General features: G+C 41.9%; 1 protein-coding gene across 8 annotated transcripts in view; it reads right to left on the minus strand.

The window, feature by feature from the left end:
- Positions 1-353: 353 nt before the first annotated feature.
- crtc3 (CREB regulated transcription coactivator 3) overlaps positions 354-21,440 on the minus strand; it is a 35,005-nt gene continuing 13,918 nt past the window's right edge. For 2 of the 8 annotated variants that reach the window (XM_071489599.1, XM_071489598.1), the window contains exons 5-15: positions 18,045-18,107; positions 14,868-14,971; positions 10,519-10,569; positions 10,339-10,424; positions 9,217-9,266; positions 8,068-8,288; positions 6,768-6,949; positions 6,103-6,336; positions 5,199-5,282; positions 4,223-4,505; positions 354-3,403 (exon numbers count right to left, since the gene is read on the minus strand). In XM_071489599.1, the coding sequence (XP_071345700.1) occupies positions 3,198-3,403; positions 4,223-4,505; positions 5,199-5,282; positions 6,103-6,336; positions 6,768-6,949; positions 8,068-8,288; positions 9,217-9,266; positions 10,339-10,424; positions 10,519-10,569; positions 14,868-14,971; positions 18,045-18,107 (1,564 nt within the window). In that variant the 3' untranslated portion in view covers positions 354-3,197. The remainder of the gene's footprint in view (positions 3,404-4,222; positions 4,506-5,198; positions 5,283-6,102; positions 6,337-6,767; positions 6,950-8,067; positions 8,289-9,216; positions 9,267-10,338; positions 10,425-10,518; positions 10,570-14,867; positions 14,972-18,044; positions 18,108-21,440) is intronic. The other 6 variants (XM_071489600.1, XM_071489602.1, XM_071489605.1 and 3 more) reach the window with 6 other exon arrangements.

Below are 21,440 nucleotides of genomic sequence, written 5' to 3' on the forward strand. Positions count from 1 at the left end.
GTGAGAATCTACATTTTCCACTGATGAATGTGGACAGAGAGTAAATAAACTAATTACAGATGACATGAGGGAGAAGATTACTTCATGTGTTGAACATCATTAGATTCAGCATCACCTCTGGCTCGTGGTCGGCCTCTTCCTAAACTGATGGTCTATTAACTTGTATAAAGAATGAAACAGATGGAAAGGTTTACAGAGCTAAACACAAAATAAATCATGGAAAAAGCTGCATATGTTTTTTTCCACAATATTTTGTGGGTTGTGTGAATCTGAACTACACCACACTGCTGCCATCTACTGGCAGAAATATTTACCACCTCCTCTGACATTTGAAGACAACATAAGCTTCAGACTTCTTCATACACAGTATAGTTTTATTGTTTATATTAAATCAGAAAGATAAGCACTATAACATACGTTACAAACTAAGAAAATTTTATATCTTGGGGGAAAAAAAACACCTGACATTACAAAACAAACAAAAAAAAAAAGTAGTAACACTAGTGGACAAAAACATTCTTTAAATAACAGAACTGTACATTTTAATATGCAACTAAAAAAAGTAAGACACCAAAAAACAAAACAAAAAAAAAACAAAACAAAACAAATGAAACAGTGAGACTACTTGACAGAAAACAATCATGGGCAGTTAGTACCAAACAGAGCTAAAGCTAAAGGGAAGTGACTACAAGCTGATACAAGTTACTGCTGGAATATGAAAAGTCAAAATACAACAAAGTAAGGCAGCAGAAGGCAGGCAGGCGTTTAGACAGCAGGAAACAGGCCGGGACAGAGGAGGGAATAAACAAACCAAAAACCAAAAAATAATTAAAATACAGAGTGGCTCCATCACTCACCCACTGTCTGACAGAGTTAACAGAGCAGATACAAATGTCTAACAGCTGAAACTGCATAAAAACTCTTATAAAACCACCTCATGATAACCCCACACCCCTCTTCATTTTGTATTTGACAGATAATCACACTGAATCTCTGAAAGAACCCTCAGTCCACGCAGTGCAGGTACGACACCTTCCAACTGATGAGTAAAAAAAGACAACAAAAAAGAAAACACAAACAGTGCCATGCAGCTTTTGCCTGCAATCCACAACGTTCCTTTAAATCATTCACTGCAAACGCTCTTGTTCTGACTGTAGATCAGTTCCACACACACTGTGGACAGTGGACACATGTAATATTGTGATTTATAGCAAATTTGATCCCGCACATTGTGTACACTGCATAATGTACAAGTTGCACCTGTTCAACAGGTTTCACTTAGTAATTGAAAAAAAAAAGTTGCATAGCTAAAGGAGCAACGTCAGAAGATTGCTCTTAATCTTTGTTTCTAAGCAATATTAAAAATAGCTCTTTGACTTTATTCAAACAGACACTAGGGGGCACTCAATGCCCTAAATGGCCCAGTTATTACATAATTAAGTGTAAAGACAAGCTCATGGTCGAACCCCGAAAATAAACGTCATCAGTTTTCTCACATCACCTCAAAGCAAACACCTGGTGCTGGTGTTTTGAAATGTGTGTGCGATGGCTACACATATTTAGTTTTTCTTATTAATGGCTTCATTCAACTTCTTTGGGTTATCAGGTAAAAAAAAAAAAAACAAAAAAACACTCTTACCTGGTATAAAACTACTAGTCTACACAATGTGAACCAATTAGTGCAAAAAAAAGGTTAAGTGCAATGTTACATGATGTCCGATGTCCACAGATCACAGTCTGCTCTCTGAGTGAGTCAATCTGACTGCTCAGCCACAGAGGGGGGGTCGGGGTGGGGGGGTGGAGGGTTTACTGTGCTGCTGTAACACAGGGACAGGAAGCCGGATGCAAACAGATATTTGGGACATAATCGATCCACAGTAGCACAGCGCATGCCCTTATTCACAAGATTTAAAGTACAGTACAAGCGCCATTACAAGTCGGTACAAAATGTAAAATTAAACATACAATGTACATAGAAATATTTTTAAAAACAAAAAAAAAAAACATGTCAAAAATGCGAAGTTCCTTTCTTAAAGTAGATTTTTGACACTGTCCCAGTGCTGTCAAAGTTCTGCCAGAGGAAATCACAGCTGACTCTTCTGTGACAGAGGAGGAGGGTGGGGGGGGCCTCCATCCAGATCGCACGGAAAAATATAGCATTTATTTAATACATCTCAGAATTGTATTTCTTAATTAGAAATTCTGAAAAAAATCTATACTCTTTAGTAATATTTACTTATTAAAATCTCATCTTTGTAAACAGTTTGCCCTTTTTGTTTCTAGTTTGAAAACACACTCTAATCAGACTGAAATTGAGGCTTGCATATGTACGTGTACATATATATATATATATATATATATATATATATATATATTTATAAATCAGTGGCAAACATTTTAAAAATAATCTGATACCATAGAAATACATTTTAAAACAAAACTCAAATTCCTTTAGTCTTCATTTCTACCATGATTGCTTGAGAGCCTGAAGCAGCTGCAACAGCTGGATGTTACTTCACCTGAAGAAAAGAGGGCTGCCAGATGTTTCACCTACGACACGTCCCTGCTCAGCTGTGAGCAGGACCCGCAGCTCTGGGCTCCCATTCACTTATATATTGGAGCTGTAAAGAAACATAAATCGTGTGTTGGCATTTGTGCTGCTGTTCAGCACTGCAATGGGGTTGCTACGGTGTGTAACCATGGTGATGAGGTTGCTATGGCTTCAGGGGGGCTGCGAGCTGGTGATGAGAGAAAAGGAAGCGGAAGGACTCGGGCTCCTCGCTGTATCGTCTCACATGTTTGTCCAAGTCTTTTTGGTTGGGGGGCAGACGCAGACTCTCGGAGCTGGACCTGCGGATCTGCTCCCAGTGCTGATTTTAAACCCTAGACCACATCGCTCCACCTCATTTAAAATAACGACTGAGAAAAACAAGCTGCGTGAGGGTAACTTTGCATGAAGCGGGTGTAAACAGTGTTTGTTCACAAGTCTCCTCTTTAAAAAGTGTGCATGACTGTGTGCGCCGCGTTCACGTCTTTCACATTTAATGAATCTTAGTGGCAGTGGGTGCATGCACAGTGGCCCGACAGAGATTGGTAGCATGCATATTCAGATCTGTACACTCTATACACTGCAAATCTGTGTGTGTGTGTGTGTGTGTGTGTGTGTTCTTCCTTGAAACCTGTGACAACCTTTACATTCAGAGTCTGTCACTGCGAAAAGTATCCTCCACAGAGGGGTCCGGTAGCACCATGTCGGGATCACTGAGCATGCTCAGACCATCCAGGCTAAGGGGCTCGATGCGCAGCTCGTCCTCCAATGGGAAGCCTCCCTCTGAGTCGAAACACTCCGGCACCGTGGAGAGCGCGCTGCTGATGTCCTTTGACAGACTGGGGTTGGAGTCATCTGGGAGAGAGAAACAGATGATGGTGGGTGAATGTTTCCTCCCGTCTGGAAAAACACTTTCTCTTGCTACAGTTAACAGTCTCACTGCCCTCACCACTGAACACATCCGGCACACTCCTCCGTTTATGACTGCTGCGTTCAAGCTTCAGCCATAATTAGAGCTAAATATCAGAACTTGCAGCTGGAGCCTGAGGTCAAGTCAACATCTTTCATGAGGGTTCGTTCATTTTCCTCCTGTGGGAAATCTTAACTTTGATTCCCTAGAAACCAGCTGCTCTGCAGACACTTTGATTTTAGCCTCAGGAACAAATCACTAACCTGGGAGTGTTTGTGAGTGTGAACACTCAATATTCAAGAAATTCAAGGAAGTTTGGTTTTGATGCAACACTTGCAGTACAAGAACTTTCGTGGACTGACGTGTAGGGGAGGGCATTCTGGCTAAAAGATCCTCTGACAATCTTTTTGGGTAGAATCAAAATCCATGATCTGATTCACAATCTGCATCCTGTTTCCTGTTCTCTGGTTTTATTGTGAAAGTCCTGACTGGAAGTTGTGATTCGTATCATATAAGATCGTCCACGATATCATCAGATCCACCACCCCTTCCGACGCGCCCCGGCTTGTAGCCTTCATCAGGGTCATCATTCATTGCTCTAACCAACCTCTCCAGCAGCCACCTAACTCTTACAAACAATATTTCAGGACTGTGTGTCTTTTGGGATTTTTCTGCCCCAGGTGACTAAAAATCAATCAATAATTGTGGTGTGAGTGTCTGTGTGTGTTGTGTTGTTTATACTACAACTTGAGTTGTTTTCTCACCAGGCCCTCCATAGATCAGCTGTTTTCCCATAGAGACACCACAGCAGCCCATCAGCCTGTCAGACTCACCGGTGAGTATGATGTTGGGCAGTCCTCCGCTGCAGTTGGAGTACAGCATGTTGGACCTCATGTGCATTGGGTCCTGCAGGTTGCTGTGGCTGCCGCCCAATCCTGAGAGAGCAGCCTGAGAGTAGTAGAGCGAGGAAGAGGAGGAGGAAGGGTCGAAGCAAGAACCCCCTGCTGTGGAGCTCATTGTGTTTTCCAACAGACCGAACTGGTCCAACTAGACGGCAGATGGTGGAGAGAAGAGACACACGAGAATCAGTCGTCGTATTCGTCCTGGCAGCCACTTGATGAGATGTGTTTGAGTGGTTCACAGTGTTTTCTCATTACACCGACAGTACAGTGAAAACCATAGTGACACTACAACAGACTACAACGACATGAAAATCCATTGATAAGATTTGGATGTATCCTGCCGATGAACTGACCTTGCATTGCACAAACACAACCTTCTCGTGGGGTAATGAACTGATACCACAGAGACATGTGTCCTGAAGAGCTGCACAAAATCCTCATAATTTCTTGAATAAAGAAATTATATTGTTTTAAGTTATTTGTGTAAATAATTTATGTCTGTGCAACAAGCAGACTCAGCTCTAAGTCAGGGTCCTCAGCCAATGTGTCAGAGATTGTTTTGCAGCTGTGATTGTCGCCGTTACAAATGTTTATACTGAAGTATTATTAAAATTACTTTGCATGTTCACGTCCATATTGTCTGCGTTTGTTGACCTTCACATCTGTACTGATAAGAAAAAACAGGCCAACAAGTCTTTATCCTTGTTGCAACAGTCTGACCTTGCTGACATGGTTCTGTGGAGATGAACTCTAACTAAAGATACACACTATGTGCTTAAACATACACTGTCTGTCTGTGTGTGTGTGTGTGTGTGTGTGTGTGTGTGTCAACCAGTACCTGATAGGGGAGGGTCTTGCTCTGGCGATTGGAGAACTGAGGCTCCATGAAGGGGTCGTTAAAGAGTGTTGCCATGTTGTTGTGCTGTCAGGAAGACAAAGAGTCCCAAAACATCAGACGTCATCATCAGACAACAAACAGTCTGTGAGTTTAATTATGACGTGTGATGTAAATGAATTACTTTCTAATGGTGGTTCAGTGAGGTGCAGTAGACCTGGATTTATTCAGAGTTGGGCAATGATTGAACTATTACGACGACCTGAACTATGATAAAAATCACATTATAATTATTAAGGGTTTCTAGGACTGAAATGATTAGTTGATTAGTCAATAGACAGAAAATTCTTCTGCAGAAATCAGGATAATCCATCACTTCTTTAAATAATGTGTTTATGTTTTTCAAAAGTGAGGATTTGCTGCTTTTCTCAGTTTAATAATAGTGAGCTGAATATTTTCATGTAAAGGACTGTTGGCCAGACGGAAGAGGCGTCACCTTGAACTCTGGGAAATTCTGATGGACATTTTTCATTATTCAAAAAAAATCAATAACAAAATTAATTGATTCATGAAAATTGTTTGTATCAGAGGTATTACTAACCTTTATGTTTATAGTTACACAAACAACATTTGCAGAATATTTCTATCTGCTGTTTAGGTCTATTTACCATAAAAAACAAACTACAGAGGAACTGTAACTGCTCAACTCAGTGTGTGTTGGTTGAATCTAATCTCCTGCACTAAATCCTGCAGGAAGACAAAAATAACATTACAAACAATGCACATGCACAGAGCACCACAATCACTGCTGAGCAAAAAATCAGAGTCTTTGTGTGTCCATGCGCACACACACATACACACACACACACACACACACAAGGACAAAGGCGGCCTTCATAGCACTCACTTGGCTCGCGTTGAAGTCCAGCGGGATGCTCTGAAGAGGGGAGACAGGCTGTTGTTGCTGTTGCTGCTGCTGCTGCTGCTGTTGTTGTTGTTGTTGTTGTTGTTGTTGTTGTGACTGCTGCTGGTGTTGCTGTTGGCGTTGTCGGCCCTGGTCCACTGCATGCTGGGATTGTTGGTAGAGTGGGTAGGGTGGGGGCGGCTCCCTTGGCATGTGGCTGGTATCCAAAGCAACTCCCTACGCAGGACAGAGGAAGCCAGCAGGAGTCACTACAGAGTGACTACAAGTTTAATTCAGACTTGAGGTTTATTTATTCTGATTGTCGTGTCATTACTCAGCTACACATTCCCCATCAAAAACAGGGGTAAAAACAACTGCACCAGTATTTTGCAATGGCAGGAATTTTTACTGGTGGGTTGGATTCTACTTCATATAATTGCACCTTTTCTCTTGTTGCAAAAGCGTCTCGGTGCTACATTAAGTATTTCTGACGGCCAAGTGTTAGTTTACAAAATGCAATGACACTGAAGAGCCCAACAAATCAGTTCAACACAACACACCCACAACTGTATTAGCTTTGTTAACCTCCACAAGAAACTGAACTACAGACTGAACAGTCCCTCCTGTCGTCAGGGGACCACGACTCCTTCAGTGTGAGGTGTGTGTACCTGTGTGATGGGGGACAGCGAAGGGGACATGGTGGGAGACAACTGCTTGGCCAGACCCCTGCGCTGCTCAGCGCCTGGAGACAGGGTGAGGGGGCTGATGGGAGCGGGCCGTCGCCGGGGGGAGTTGCTGGACATAAGCAGGGAGGAGTTGATGGAGGGATTGCTGAAAGAGGAGGAGAGTCCTGCAGGGACGGTGAAGACACGGGCAGACTGATCAGTTTCAAACAGCATAAGGGCGTAAATGTTCATTTACAATGAAATTAATAAGGCAGCGATGAATCCAAAGCAGATATGGGCCCATAGAGACCAAGGAGAACATGTGGAAGTTATGATGTAGTATGCACTTGATTTTCCAGCATGCTCTCCAGTCTTAAACCCAAAACACTAGACTTTTGTGTGATTGGAGGGAGAGAGAGATGGAGAGCAGAGGAAAGGAAAATGAGAGGACAGAGAGAAAGCAGAGGAAAAGAAAAGAGCTGATTGTAGCGAGCCAAGACAGGGTCAAAGTTCCTCTGTCACTTTGGTGCTCGGCCAAGCTGAACTGTGTTCGACATGGAAGCCCAACCACACATCCTACTCACAAAGTACAGAGAGGAAAGACTGAGACAGAGCAGCGGCGGGTGTGATCCGATCAGGCAGCAGAGTTCAGAGTGAGGAAGTTGGAGACAGAGAGATCATTCAGAGAGCTGCCCATAATGCATGATCGCTCGGCTGCCAGAGAAAGAAACCTGGAAGCTGCTCAGAAACACTGGAGCAGCGGTTCCCAACTTTAAGCTGGAACAAACCTTCAGGTTATTAAACCTATAAAAACCAGAATCCCAAAGATGAAGATTCACTTCCACTGACAGATTTTTTTTTTAGTCTTGACAGTGAATAAATCCTAAATCCTAAAATCCTACATCCAGCAAGAAGAAATAACAGGACCATTCATCAAAATGTGTCTGACTAGTGTCCAGCATGAGACAATCTTTGAAAAGAGTGAAGTCACCAAACCTGGATAAAATGGTGGACTGATGAAGTGGATAGTTCAATAATTTTAACTCAAAACATAAAGCATTAAATGAAACAGTTCGCTCTCAAATTTGATCCAGTTTCTCTTTTTTGGGATCATTTTTAATTTAATAACAACTTAAATATATTTTGTGAAGGAAAAGCAGTAAACAAACATCAACAAAGCTTTGGAACTATAGATGTCTTTTCTCTTGTGTCTTTACTGGCCCTCTCTGTGTGTAGAAAGAGGGATCACAAGTCAAAAAACCATACACAAACAAACACAAGCACAAAGCTGTACTCCACCCACCCTGCGAGTTGCCGATGCCTAAGTGCATCATGGCGGCCGGCAGGTTTCCGGTGCTGCTGCCTCCACTGAGGTTGGGATACCCTCCGTTGTCCTCAGGGTCCAGCGGGGTGGAGAGCGGGGAGGGGAAGTGCAGGTTGCTGAGGTCGGGCAGGGAGCCTCCGGTGTTTAATGAGCCCTGGTAGTGGGACAGACCGGGGTTCTGCTCCGGAGACGGGAATATACTGCAGAGGAGGTGGACAGAAAACACTCACAATCTACTTGAATTCATTTGAATATTGTGCATAATTAAAGGCAGGGCCACTCAATGTGCTGCCACTGCCATTTCAAATTGACAAGATGCTTCTTTGACTCCCATCCACTTGTTCTAGACGCTTCTTTTTTCCACCCACTCTTCATTTCCTCTATTATTTCTCCAATTTCCATTTCTGCTCATATGCCGCATTAACAGCATATGAGCAGCAACTGTGACTCATTGTTGTCTGTCCCCACACGCACACACTGGCACAACAAATGCTTGCCTCCACAAACATACAAACAGTGTTTTTCTATCAGTCGGGAAAAGAGAAAGCGTGAAACAAAGCAGCGCATTTATCACTGTTCAATCACTGATTTTCCTGAGGGGTTTTCTCTGAGTCTTAAATCTCTTGCAGCTCCTCAGGAGACTGTAAGACTTTCTGATTAATGAAAATATGAACTGTAAATCACGTCTATCCTGTATCAACTACTGGAAACATGATAAAGGAAAACTGAACTGCCAGTAAAAACGGAGACGTCCGCTTGCCTCTACATCATGACGCAACAGCGGAGGTGGTTTGCAGTGGGAAAACAATAGTCTCAGTAAACTGTCGTTGAACAATGCCAATGGAATCATACCTCTGTTCCTCTCAGTTAAAAGGTTAGAGGTGTAAAGAGGAACCCAGACATCCTGTTTGACGTGATGGGAATGTGTGGCATTTCATTTCTAGGATTTCATTGTTTGTGTTGACCGACTGCAGCAGTTACTGCCTGTGGAAAACAGCCGTGTCCTATTCTAAATCACAGAATCTGATATGGGCTTCAAAATGTGTTGTGTGACGTTATGTTAATGTTACAACGATATGGGTACAATGGAAGAGGAAGGAAAGGTTTATTTACGAATAATGGACTTACTTGATTCCAGGCACTTCACAGGATTTAGGCCTCGACGCCAGAGACTGGACCTGAAACAGAAACACAAAATTACAACTGTGCTAGAAATTGATGCATATCCCAAACAAAAAAAAACAAAAAACAAAAAAAAAAAAAAACTTGAACATTTATTTTAGCTCTGTCCCTCAACCAGATAATAATTGTAATCAGACCAGAGCCACTGCTCTGTTTCCACCAAAATTAAAATTAAAAACATTTCTGGAAGGTAACATGAACAAACAGTGTAAAACACACATGTCCAAGGGGACTTTCATAAGTACTGGATCAAAAAACCAAAAAAATCAAACTGGGCCAAGAGTCAGAAAAACAGATCCTTACACTGTGCTAATGGCTCCCAGCAATTTAAATAAAGCAATGTTTTGATCTACAGGGATTTTTATCACACACTGATGGAATCTAGACACTGCCTGACTCTTGCCTCTGGAAGGAAACATGAGGCAAGAGATTTCTGTGACACTAAAAACTCCATCTGCTGTAACTGAACGGTGGTGAAAACAACAATTTCTTATTTCGACATTGACAAAGAAACTGTAATTAATCTGGTCCTGTGTATCAGATCAATGTATTTTTATCTGTAATAAGCCTGAAATCACCTGATGCCCACTACAAAGTGGAAAGCTCCACATTAACAGAGATACTGTGCTGCTGCATGATTGGCTCATTCTGATTGGGTGCTTCACCTGGGAACTGAAGTAAAATCTGGATCCAAAAGACACTGATTGTGAAGAATGAAAATGAGCGCTGAGTGTGACAGTTCATCATTTAACCTCATGTACTGTGAAACTGATCCTGTGTCCAGAACAACTAATGAGGAATCGACAGGAGACTTTTTCCTTTGTGCCTTTTCTCTTCTAGTTTGACAACATCTATGATTTCCTCCATCCTGATTTGGATGCCATGTTTGTTGTTGACATTCCTGATCTTATAAATCTGCCTCTGGCTCATCCTGTCCAGTCACCTTTCTACCACCACACAGGAGAGACCGGTTCATGACGCGTCACGACTCAGGCACGACAGGAATCTAAGGTGTCACGATTACCTAATCTGTAACTTGGAGGTTTTCACTGTAAGCAGAGGTCTCACCTTCTTGGCCTCCCACAGCTGCTTGGGGAGGGGCTTACTGACACCTATTAGACTCTCCTCGTTAGCCAGGCTGGGGAAGGAGAAGACTGCAGAGAGGAAGGCACACTTTAATCAAATATGTGTTCTACGGATGATGTAATGGACACCATCTCTTGATTACTGAGGAAAAAGGCAACTCACCATCTCCAGAGCCATCCACCTCTGCCTCATTCACACTAGCTGCATGCCAGCCTCCACAGAAACAAACACAAAAATAGAGAAGGGGGGGTGGGGGTGATAGATGAAGAAATAAAGAAAGACATAAAAACAAAAACAGAGGAACATTAGAGGATGTTCAGTATTAACCAGCTGTTTGAATTATTCCGACATGTCTGGAACAATAATCAGTCCCTGTGACAGGAACAGGCTCGATGGAATACACTCCGCAATTACTGTGCAGTTTCATAAACACAACAGCTGGGCATCTGGCATCATGTTATTAGTCACAGAGATGAGGGAAAGGGGGGGAGAGAAGTTGGGTGGGGGGGAGTCACAGACTGATGAGGACTAAAGAGAAGGCCATTGTTTTTCTCGTGCCACAAAGAGCCTCTTTCTCTTCCTCTTCACTGCAGATCGATGCCAGATACACGAGCCTTTGTCTTCTCCTCCTTTTAACTTTTCTCTATTCTGTGTCTAACACACGTGTTAAGCAACAACACTTCCTGTGCACTCTGTTGCTTATTAGGAAAAAAATGTGTTGTTTCTCCGCCATGTCCCTGTCAAGTCTCCCCATCGTTCACTTGAGCTCAGCGTCTCTTACATTAGCCTTTGATCAGCTGCCCACCCATTCCTTCCTCCTTCCATGCTATCATTTCTCTCTGAGGCCCATTCATTTTGAGAGGCAGTTGTTCAGCTGCTAGAACAGATGGACAATGAGGCGATACAACAGCCGAGCATCATTTCCTTTCCCCTTCAAAGGTGTCTCCTTGCTGTTGCTCAAGGAGGCAAAACTAGGACAGGAACAGGACAACTAGGATGAAAAAGACTGGCTTGTGTCCCTGGCTGGATCACTTACACTGTGCAATGCACTCAGTTTGTGTGTTGTGAATGTTCAGGATTAAGAAAACACTATCACTGTCTAGAGCATACCAGCAGTCAGAGGCCTGTCAGCTGCAGAGGAACTGTTAGATCTCCTCTGACTGGTGCTGCTCCTTAACACTGACAACAACTGGCAGAAAAAAAGGACACCAAAAAAGACTGTAGCTGAACTCCTCTGCTCCCAAGAGCTTCCTCCCCGGCACTGTGACTCATAGCTGTAATTCCTTGTTAGATGCTTCTTTAATCAGCGAGGGCTTAACACCACTCAAAACCAGCTGAAACCTTGAGGTGTCAATGAGGCCCTGGGGCTTCACAGCTCCCTGCGCTGCTGAGGCAGCAGCAGTGAGGTGATGAAGAACCACGGCTCGTTCCCCAACACGAACCTGTTTGGTGTCATAGCCTCTTTTAGAGGAAAGGATATACAACCTGTGCAGCTATGTGCACTATGCGCTGGTGGACTATATACAGCAGGTTATGCAAGAAGACAGTAGTGTATGTGACAATCCACAGGAGGCCGAGCTCATCTCTGGGCAAATGTAATCACCTCCTCACATGTACAGTTCACTATAACGGCCTGATTCTAGGCCTGGAAGCTTTGCACTGAAGGAGATGCTGCACCACGGTAGAGCTGACACATCAATTAAAAGCTGATTAATGGAGAGAAATTTAATCAGCAAATATTTTGAGAACTGATTAATCATTGAGGTAAGAACCCTCCAGCTTTGTCTTCTTCAGTGGTAGTACGATGAATATCTTTAGGTTTATCTGTTGTTCTGACAGAACAGGACATCTGATAACACCAGCATGGGAACCTGATGATAAGTCTTCTGTAGATCAACACAATTAATTGGGAAAATGAGTCTGTGGAGCAGTCCATCAGACGATTATTACATTTGATGCTATTCATGAGAAAACAGATTTCAGACCGTTCTCGTAAACTGGCTTATCCCTCTTTATTGTTTAAAAATGGATGGTTGACTTTTATTGATAAGAATTATCATGGTAACTAATATCTTCTCATGCACGTAGCCTACTTTTAGTATATCATATGATGTGCAGGAGAGATCTGTCAATATAAGGACTCACTCCACTCTGGTTCACTCCTCCCTGAGGAAAACCCTGTGGTGCTCTGTGTTTTTTGTTCTGTTACATATTTTACTCTGATATGCCACAATGACATAATAAAGGTATTTTAACTTTATCCTTGGCTCAATGTGAGTGTGCCTGAAGTAAACCCAGAGGTTTGTCTAATTGACAAAATCATTGGTAGATTAATCCTACAAAAGACTGATAGGAGACCAGTATAACAAAGAGGAAGCAGTCATGAACATGGAATACCTGATGACAGACACAGACACAGACACAGACACAGACACAGACACACACACAGACACACACACACACACACACACACACACACACACACACACACACACACACACACACACACACACACACACACACACACACGTGTTTCCAGCTGGCTCTGAGATGAGCTGTTTAAAGCACAACAGAGTGACAGCGTGCTATAATTCATGTGTCTATACTGGGCTGAATCTGTTTGTACGTGAAATTCATGCTTGGCCCAGATCTTAAAGCAATATCCTGTTTAAGCTTGTTGGCTAAACACAGTTGAGTAGTAATCCAGCGGAGGAGCACTCCTCTCATCCAGTCCACACTTCATCAGCGCCGAGATCAGACAGAAGTGACAAACACTGTCAGAAACACAATGGATGCTCAGATGGAAACAGCTCAGCAGAGAAGCAAGTGGAGGGATGGAGAGTGTGAAAAGAGAACGAGGAGGATGAATTCTTTTCTCTTTGGACTGAAGGTATAATCACAACATTTCTTTTGGCCTGATAGTGGTTTGTGTAACTGAGCTCGGAGCAGCTTGCTGGATGGACTGTGTTCTCTGTTAATAAATGACCAGAGGAACAGAAACACAAACACCATAAACTAGCATGATTACTACGACATGGGCCCAGCACAGGAGCAGCCTGCAAACTGCATGTGACTGAGAGGGCGTCTAGTTTTAAAACAGGTCGGCTCTGCTCTGCGGTGACCTGGACTTCTGCTCTCACCAGGCTGCACCTCTGCTGCAAAGTGTAATGCACTGGATGAGAGGAAGAGATAATGTCTCTGTACACAAGTGGATCTGAATGAGTCTTCCTGCCCTTGTTGGTGGTGCGCATGTTATACTGTGAATATTCCACCTCCTTCTAATCTGTTAATAGATTCTGTCAGCTCTGCTCCTCACGCTCATTCACACTCACTCCATGAAATGAGAAAACACAACACAAGTGTGTCTCACAACAGGTCAGCAGCACATGCCAGACTGAGTTAGTTCTGGTTTAGCTACACTGCACCCAAATCAGGCCCAGGCAGAAATTTAAATACATTTGTTTATACAGGACTCTTTGAAAAAAGACTGCAAAGCTACCACCCACACACACACGCACACACACAGAGTGAACTTATGACGGTCATTACACACTGGCAGTCCAAACTGCTTGTACAAGTTAGAAAAGTTGCAGATGACAGTTTGCAGTAGTCGCCAACAACCGTTACTCATTTTGTTCCCATATGTTGTTGTGTATGAAAAGACCCAGAATGAACACAATAAGTGGACTTCTTGATTACTTTAAGTGAATCATTGAAACAACATTTGTACAGGGATGATTGTGTCCCGAGCTTTTTGATCCACAGCAGTGGTTAATCAGAGTAATTGTGATCACTGTCAGGAGATTCATCTGAAAAGTTTTGCTTGTAGGAAAAACATAAGCAGCTGCTCGTAGGACAGTACGTGGTTTAAAACAAGCTTAAAAAAGCTATATATCTGTATTGTAGAGGAATTAGTATGTGAAATGATTTTCCATAAGTTAGTTAGTTTAGAGATTTAAGATGAGCACAGAGAAACTCAATGTGAGTTTCTAGTTTCAAACTCTTTCTGCACAGTGAAGCTCAAACATCCAGGTAAAGTAACAATAAGCGAAACACATTTTTGAGTGGAGGGGGGCTTTGAATTTTCTACCCAGTCTTTGTATTAGTCTTCCACCGGGCCTTGATGATCTTGTCGTATGATGTAACATTAGAGAATGGCCAATAAGAGTGACAGGGGACGATGAGATCATGTCGAATAGAGAAGATTTCTTATCTGTTTGCTTTTTTTTGCTTGTTTTTTAGAAAATACTCCAACGTTCTAGTAGATGATTGGTTTAGAGGTCTATGTGACATGAGGTTTTTATATTGTGCAGCTATAACAGACAGAAAAACAACAGGAAATGCAGATTAAGACTAAAAAGACATTATGGATTGAATTATGTCCAAACGAAGGAGCTGGTGCGTGGGCCTCCATAAGCTGCTGTACAGTTAAGGACACATTGACCAAAACAGCCAAAAAACAGCTGCTCTCTTGGAATTTCAGTGTTTTGTGCTCTGTGTGTTACTCTCACCATTACGTTGGGGGGGACCTCGACCCATCTGCTGGTTCATGCCGAAGGGGTCCTGAGGGTTTGGGTTCATTGCGCTCGTATGGAGAGCAGAGTCTGAATTGGTTCTGTGTGGGAGGAAGAGGAGGAAGAAGAGGAAAATTATGCAAAGTGTTACAGCACCTTGGACAGAGGCAGAAGATTTCTCAGGACCATAAGGTCAGTGAGTCATTCAGCTTCCTGCTCTGCCTCCACACAGGCTGCATTCATCTGCAGGCTCACACTGACCTTACACATAAACACCCTCACAGCACAGGACTAATTCTTCATTAGTCTGTGATGAAAACACATTTTGGCTCAGAGATGAAATAATGATTACCTTAAAGCCCTCGGTATAAACATGCTGGTGTTTGTTATCTCTAATAATATTGATACGTATAAATAGAGGGAAACTGACAGCTCTGCATTATTCCTAAAACGTCTCAACATGACATGAGGATCAACTTTTACACAGTTAAAGGTTAAGAAAATATAATTTTCTGAACTGATCTGACAGGGATGCAGCCTCTTTGTTTCCATTGTGGCACTCAGCAGAGCGCATACTTCTGCCAAGGTCAACCAATCCTACATGTGTCTGTCCGATCCAGATTATTATCTGGATCTGCACCAAACTGTACTAGTCCTTGCGCTCAACTCCATAATCATGTCTGATTTTTTACATTAAGATCCAAAAATTTGTTTCCTGAGGAACTAATGAAAGTACCCTCTCTCGCAATGTAAGGAAAGTAATAAAATAAGTCCTGGATCCGCCCCTTTAACCGGATCAGCACCAACATTTAATGGGTTCTTCCCTGGCTCATGCCCCATCCCTCCACCAAGTTTGGTACAGATCGGTTCAGTACTTTTTGCGTAACCCTGCTGACAAAGAAACAAATGAAAAAACAAACCACAAACACACATGGGTGAAAACATAACCTCCTTGGTGGAGACAATAATCTGCTTAATAGTCAATTTAAAATGAGACCTACAAAAAAATTACTTGATTTAAAATCAGTATCTTCTTGCTTGTCTGTCTAGAGTCCAATATGAGCTGTAAATTCACAGATTTACACATCTTCACTTGCATTGGCCAACCCACACAAACCCCTGAGTCCTATATCACTCCAGCTGAGAGCTCACTCTAGTGCTCTTCATGAAGCCTCAATGGCTTCTTTCATGCGTCACTCCTACTTTCCCTCTATTACAATGTCGCCAATTATTATAATCACAGCTAATTGTGATCAATTCAAACCTCGCAGCTTTAAAAGCTGCTTTTATCCCCTCAATTATGCCAGAATTGTCATAAAAAACATCAGTCCAATAATCCCTTAAGATTTTAAAGGTTTTTTAAAAAATTCACATAAATACAGAAAGATCACCAGCCAGACTGCCTGTTTTTTTTAGTTGTATTATAAATTCAAAACATTTAAGCAAAACAACATTTAAGGAAAATCTAACAGTCCAATGTTGGAACACTCATCTTATATAAAGGAATTCATTTGCAATGTTTTACATTAAACAGCAATGTCACAACAAGGTCAACATTTCATTTCACTGTGACAACCATTATGACTTTTACCATGTTTTTACAGCCTGAACTAGTTATCTGTTGTAATACTGACATTTTGAGAAATTAGGTTTATTTACCATCTTAAAGAGACGTAGGAAAGATGATCAATGTCAATGTAATCTGTGGTTTTTCACCAAGCTGAACACTAGTCAGAGCTAAGTATCGATCCTAATAATCTGTCAAGCACCAAATGTTGGTATGTTATTTTATTATTAAATGCCATGTCAGATGTGTCTTTTTAACTTTTTAATCTTACATTTTCTTATTTCAAATCAATTCTATTCAAATAAAGAGTTTTTTCTATAGCTAGAGCAACAAGTAACAATTATTTTCATTATTGATTAATCTGCAGATTATTTTGAAGAATAACTGAATAAGTGTTTGGTCTCTGAAATGTCAGAAAGCAGTGAGAAACATCTTGTTCAAAACCCAACCATTATCAGCTGATTATCAGCTGATAATGGTTGGGTTTGGAAGTCATAAAAAAGCAGCGAACGTTCACATTTAAGAAGCTGTGAATCATTTACTGGTTATGAAAACAGTTGATAGTTTCTGTTGCTCTGCTCATCTCGTTTCAGCTGGATACACAGCTGCTTGTGTTTAAGGAATCTTTTCTTAGATGACAAAAAAGGTTTTGTGGAAAAATGTTCAGAAAAAAAAGCTGAATTAGTTTTGGCAACTGTACTGAAACTGGTCATATCAGCACTGGAATGAAAAATATTTTAATGAAACACAATCACTTTGTGTGTGTGTATTTTTTAGCATTCTAGCCGTTTCGTTGTAGCTGCAGCATCTCAGACGTCTTCGTGTTCCCAGCTTCACACGCACATCTGGAACTCTGAACAAAACCCAGCCGACGCTCAGTGCACTAATGATGAGCCGCTTTCAGTCTTAATGCAATGCTGAAGTTGGCATTGATCGTCTCGTCCGACCCTCATTTAGACGGCAAATAAGCAAACATCCCCAAATTTTGATGTTAAATTAGATGTTTGCTATTCCAAGGTAGTTTTTTTTTTAATATGTGAATTTTAAAAAGTTGATCATGGAATTAGAATTAATTTTTGACAATTTTCCAATTGTCAACACAAACTGGACTTGCACTGCCTTCAGAAACTATTTCAAATACAACACTTGAAAAGCAGAATGTAAAAAAAAAAAGGCTGAAAGTTAGAAAATGTGAATAAGTAGCTTTGATTAGGTTTGGTTAGACTGCGAAGGAGCCGTGAGTCCTAAAGCTAGGTTAGTAAGAAAGGAGCTATTGATTAATGTTTCAGAAATACCAAACTGGAAAGATGAGTGGAAAACTAGGAAGAGGAAAAAAAAGATTAACAAATCAACCATAACAGTCTTTAGCTGAGACTTTGTGGCCTTCTATCTCAGTGCTTCAAAGGAAGAAAGGAGAGGATTATTGAGATGTTACAAATCAGGCGGAGATTTACAAAGGATAGAAACCAGGACGTTACATTTGGCCAAGAGAGATTGAAAAAGAGACGGGACAGAATTGTTGGCCTCTGTGTGAGCGAGGGATAAAGCAGTAAAGCTAGACTGAGGGAAAGAGAGAGACAGACAGGGAGAGGGGGGTCAAGGGTCACCTGTTGAGTTGTGATATTAATCTAAACCCAGGCCGTTTTTCCTCAGTCCATGGCTGCTGTTCCCTTCAAAGACAGACAGGAAAAGCATGACAGACAAATTTACTGGGTGAAAGCAGAGACCCCTAGCTCCTGACCTGAAGTTTAAGAGGAGAAAATATCTTTGTAATAAATATTATGCATCTGTGTTGGTGCATGTCTGGGAAAAAAGAGAAAAGACCCAGGAAAACAATCAGATACACCACAATACCATTTTATATTTGAGGAGAACGGAAAGACAGAATAAATTAACAGCAGAGTGAAGACAGATGAGAGGGGAAAAAAAACGAAGACAAACAAAGACAGAAGCGTTAACGGGAAGAATAACTGTAAGCCAGGTTTATAAACCTGCAGCCGGGGGCAGTTCCAAGCTGTTCAACCATATCTAATGGGAAAAGAAAACTGGTGCAACACAACCAGCTCTCTGGAGAATTGGCAGGCCGGAGAGAGAAACAGCATAAACAACTTGATGTGAAGAGTCATTGTCAAAGCCTGAAACGATGAAGTGGGAACAGTGACTAAGTGGATTTTTCTGAAGCGTTCAGCAAAAAAAGGGGCGTTGACTCTTCCATAGGCTGGAAGTACAGAGCACAAATCACTTTGTTTTTCTCTGACTGCTGGAACTAGTTTTCCAGAAATACAAACTGAAGAACTCATAACAGACTTTCTATTAATGACTTGACCGTCTTCTTTAAAGTCCTGCTGGTGGACATGTTCCTGGCATGTGTGTTTACCAGAATGACGTCTCTGGAGTTGAGACAGACTCAGCAAAAAGCAGAAGCAGATCCTCTGAACCACTTAATGTGGAGGTAAAATCTGAAACTGATTTTTCTTATCTTGACTCATGCACTCCCACTTCTCAGTAAATAACTTGATTAACCCTGGCAGTTTTGCATGTATATGCATCCTGCTGCCTTTAGTTACCCGTCAGGTGTACAGCACACACAAACTGACTTCACAAGCCAGCTTTATTATTCATTTTACTTTATTAGACCCAGTGCTCCTATACTGGGGTATTATCTGTTCTCAGGTCTGCTGTGTCAGTTAGTTAGTGGTATATTAGTGGCACAAATAAATCTGGAAGTATGTGCAATGTCAATATAACATCAACTGAAATGACAAGGGAATAAAAAAGCAAAACATCAGGAGCTGCCTTTAAGTCAGTTCATGTTGTGCTTTCAGTAGTGCTGCAAACTCTTTCTCATACAGTGACACTGGGGCCATCTGGGCCCCTGGTGGTGCCCATGTTGCCAGGTTAGTAATTTAACCCTAAAGGCCAAATTTAAGATGAAACTGGAACTATCCTTTAAGTAAACTTGTCAAAATACTTCTGGATAACCTGAAACATGCAGCACGGTCACACTATAAACACGATTGGTGTTACAGTCATCCTACAGCGAGCCATCTGACATGGTAGCCCCCTTTTAATGCAATGTGACATTTGATAAGCAGTGTAAAAATGAAGAAGATAAACTTGAAGCTTTGTACATGCGATGCTGACAAACGCCAATAATTACATTTTCAAGTCAGTCTGGAGTTCCTGTTTTGCCAGGGCGGCAAGGTTATGATGTGTTTTTACGGTTTTCATATAAAAAGTAGCAGTCAGACCACCTACATGATGGTAAAAGCCCCTGAGGATCATCACATCTCCCAAAGAGGCAGCGGAAGAAAATTTAAAATGTCTCCCCTGGAAGGCTTTTCGGCAGAGCAGCCTCCAGGGAGCCTGGTCTGAGATTTCATCCCGAGAGAGGCTGGTACAGGAATAGCAGGCCAAAGATGGGTGAATGGAAGCAGAGGAGGGCGTGGGACTGGACTGAAGCTCTGACCCTGAAACAGATGGTCTCCAAAGGGACGCATCCAGGGCTGTACTCAGGTCTGATGCCTCATGCACTGTCCAGGATCCAGACCCCTTCAAGAGCATCTCTTCCCAGACACCAGCATACAGTAATATTCTTTAACACGCCTTGTTTCCAAGAAAGCACTGTACTTTGAGTAGACTGTGGAGGACAGATGGTGGAGATCAAAAATCATGGCCCAACTCACTACAGATGGACGAAGTTGGGAAATCACTACTTTTTTCCCCATAAGACTAAAAAAAACAGCCTCACCAAATCCAGAGAGAGGATAAGATCTGCTGGCCAGGCTGCTGGTCATGGAGCGGTTAAAGGCTGTGTGAACCACTCTGTTCCCCTGCATTTCTGTCATACTTCACAATCCCTTAGTCCTGGCCCACTGCCTTTTAAGTTTTGATGTAACAGACGCTGGGAAGCTTGACACAAGTCATCTTAATACAAACAAAAATATGTATACATTGTGAGTATTTAAAGCCGAAATGCTTACATAAATGGTGCCTTTCAAAATAAGAGCAAACTTAAAAATGTTGGATTTATGCCCATCATTAGTGCTGGAGGAGGCCGGAGTGCAGCAGATAGCCGATCACTGTCATGGTAATTAAAGCACTGAAACAGTTAAAAAGCTCTGTGGCTCTTCTCCAGAGCTGACTGGCGGTAATGCAGTGCAGATGTAGTTGGCGTTGTAAACACTTACCGCCCCACTCTCCCCTGAGACGGACAAGCAGAGAATCAGCTTCTCACTGCAACAACACAACAGCCTAAGACCATTTCAGTGGGTGGATATTAACTGAAGCCACTTATCGCTTCTTTGAACATGAGGAGAGTGGTCTTTATATACCATACATTCACTATATTAACAATTATAGGATTTTCTTCAATGGGATTTCCCAAGAGGTTACTGGAAGAAAAGCATCTCTAATCTGGCATGAGTTCAGCCAAGACTCATTTCCCCTCCAACAGTGTGTTATGTCTTTACTAAAGCTACAAGCTCAGTCAGCAGTCTGAGAGTAAAAACACAACACCGATTGTGCAAAAGCAAGCTTACGTACAGCTCATTCATTCTGCCCACATATACAGCCTGCAGGACAAGGACACTCTTTCGAAATATTGCTGTTGTAATGACATTAATCATGATATAATTTGTGAAATTACCAGGTTTCAATGGGAACATCCGCTTAAAATTGCTGAGGTGGACCACATCACGCAGAATCCCATGGTATGACTGGGGCTGTCTGTCCTGACAAACAGAGCATGTCTGCTTCTGGTTCCAAAACAACTGTTAAATGATGTTAAACTAAAAAAATGTTATTTTCATTGTGGAGCTCTGCTTGAACCCAGTGGTCTAAAGACAACATCCAGGGATTATGTAACTATCAAACATCAATGTGTTTAAGTTCCTCTCCAGACATGTTTTAAACCATGTAAAAATCCTCTGCTATGGCTAATGTTTTGTTTAACACGGTTTCCCCACATAAAAAGTGAAAAAAAGGAAAACTGTGGCTGCATC

This window comes from Trachinotus anak, unplaced genomic scaffold (genome assembly GCF_046630095.1).
Source record: "Trachinotus anak isolate AG129_WGS33_773 ecotype Australia unplaced genomic scaffold, CSIRO_AGI_Tana_v1 ptg000011l, whole genome shotgun sequence".
In the NCBI taxonomy this organism is placed as follows: Eukaryota; Metazoa; Chordata; class Actinopteri; order Carangiformes; family Carangidae; genus Trachinotus; species Trachinotus anak.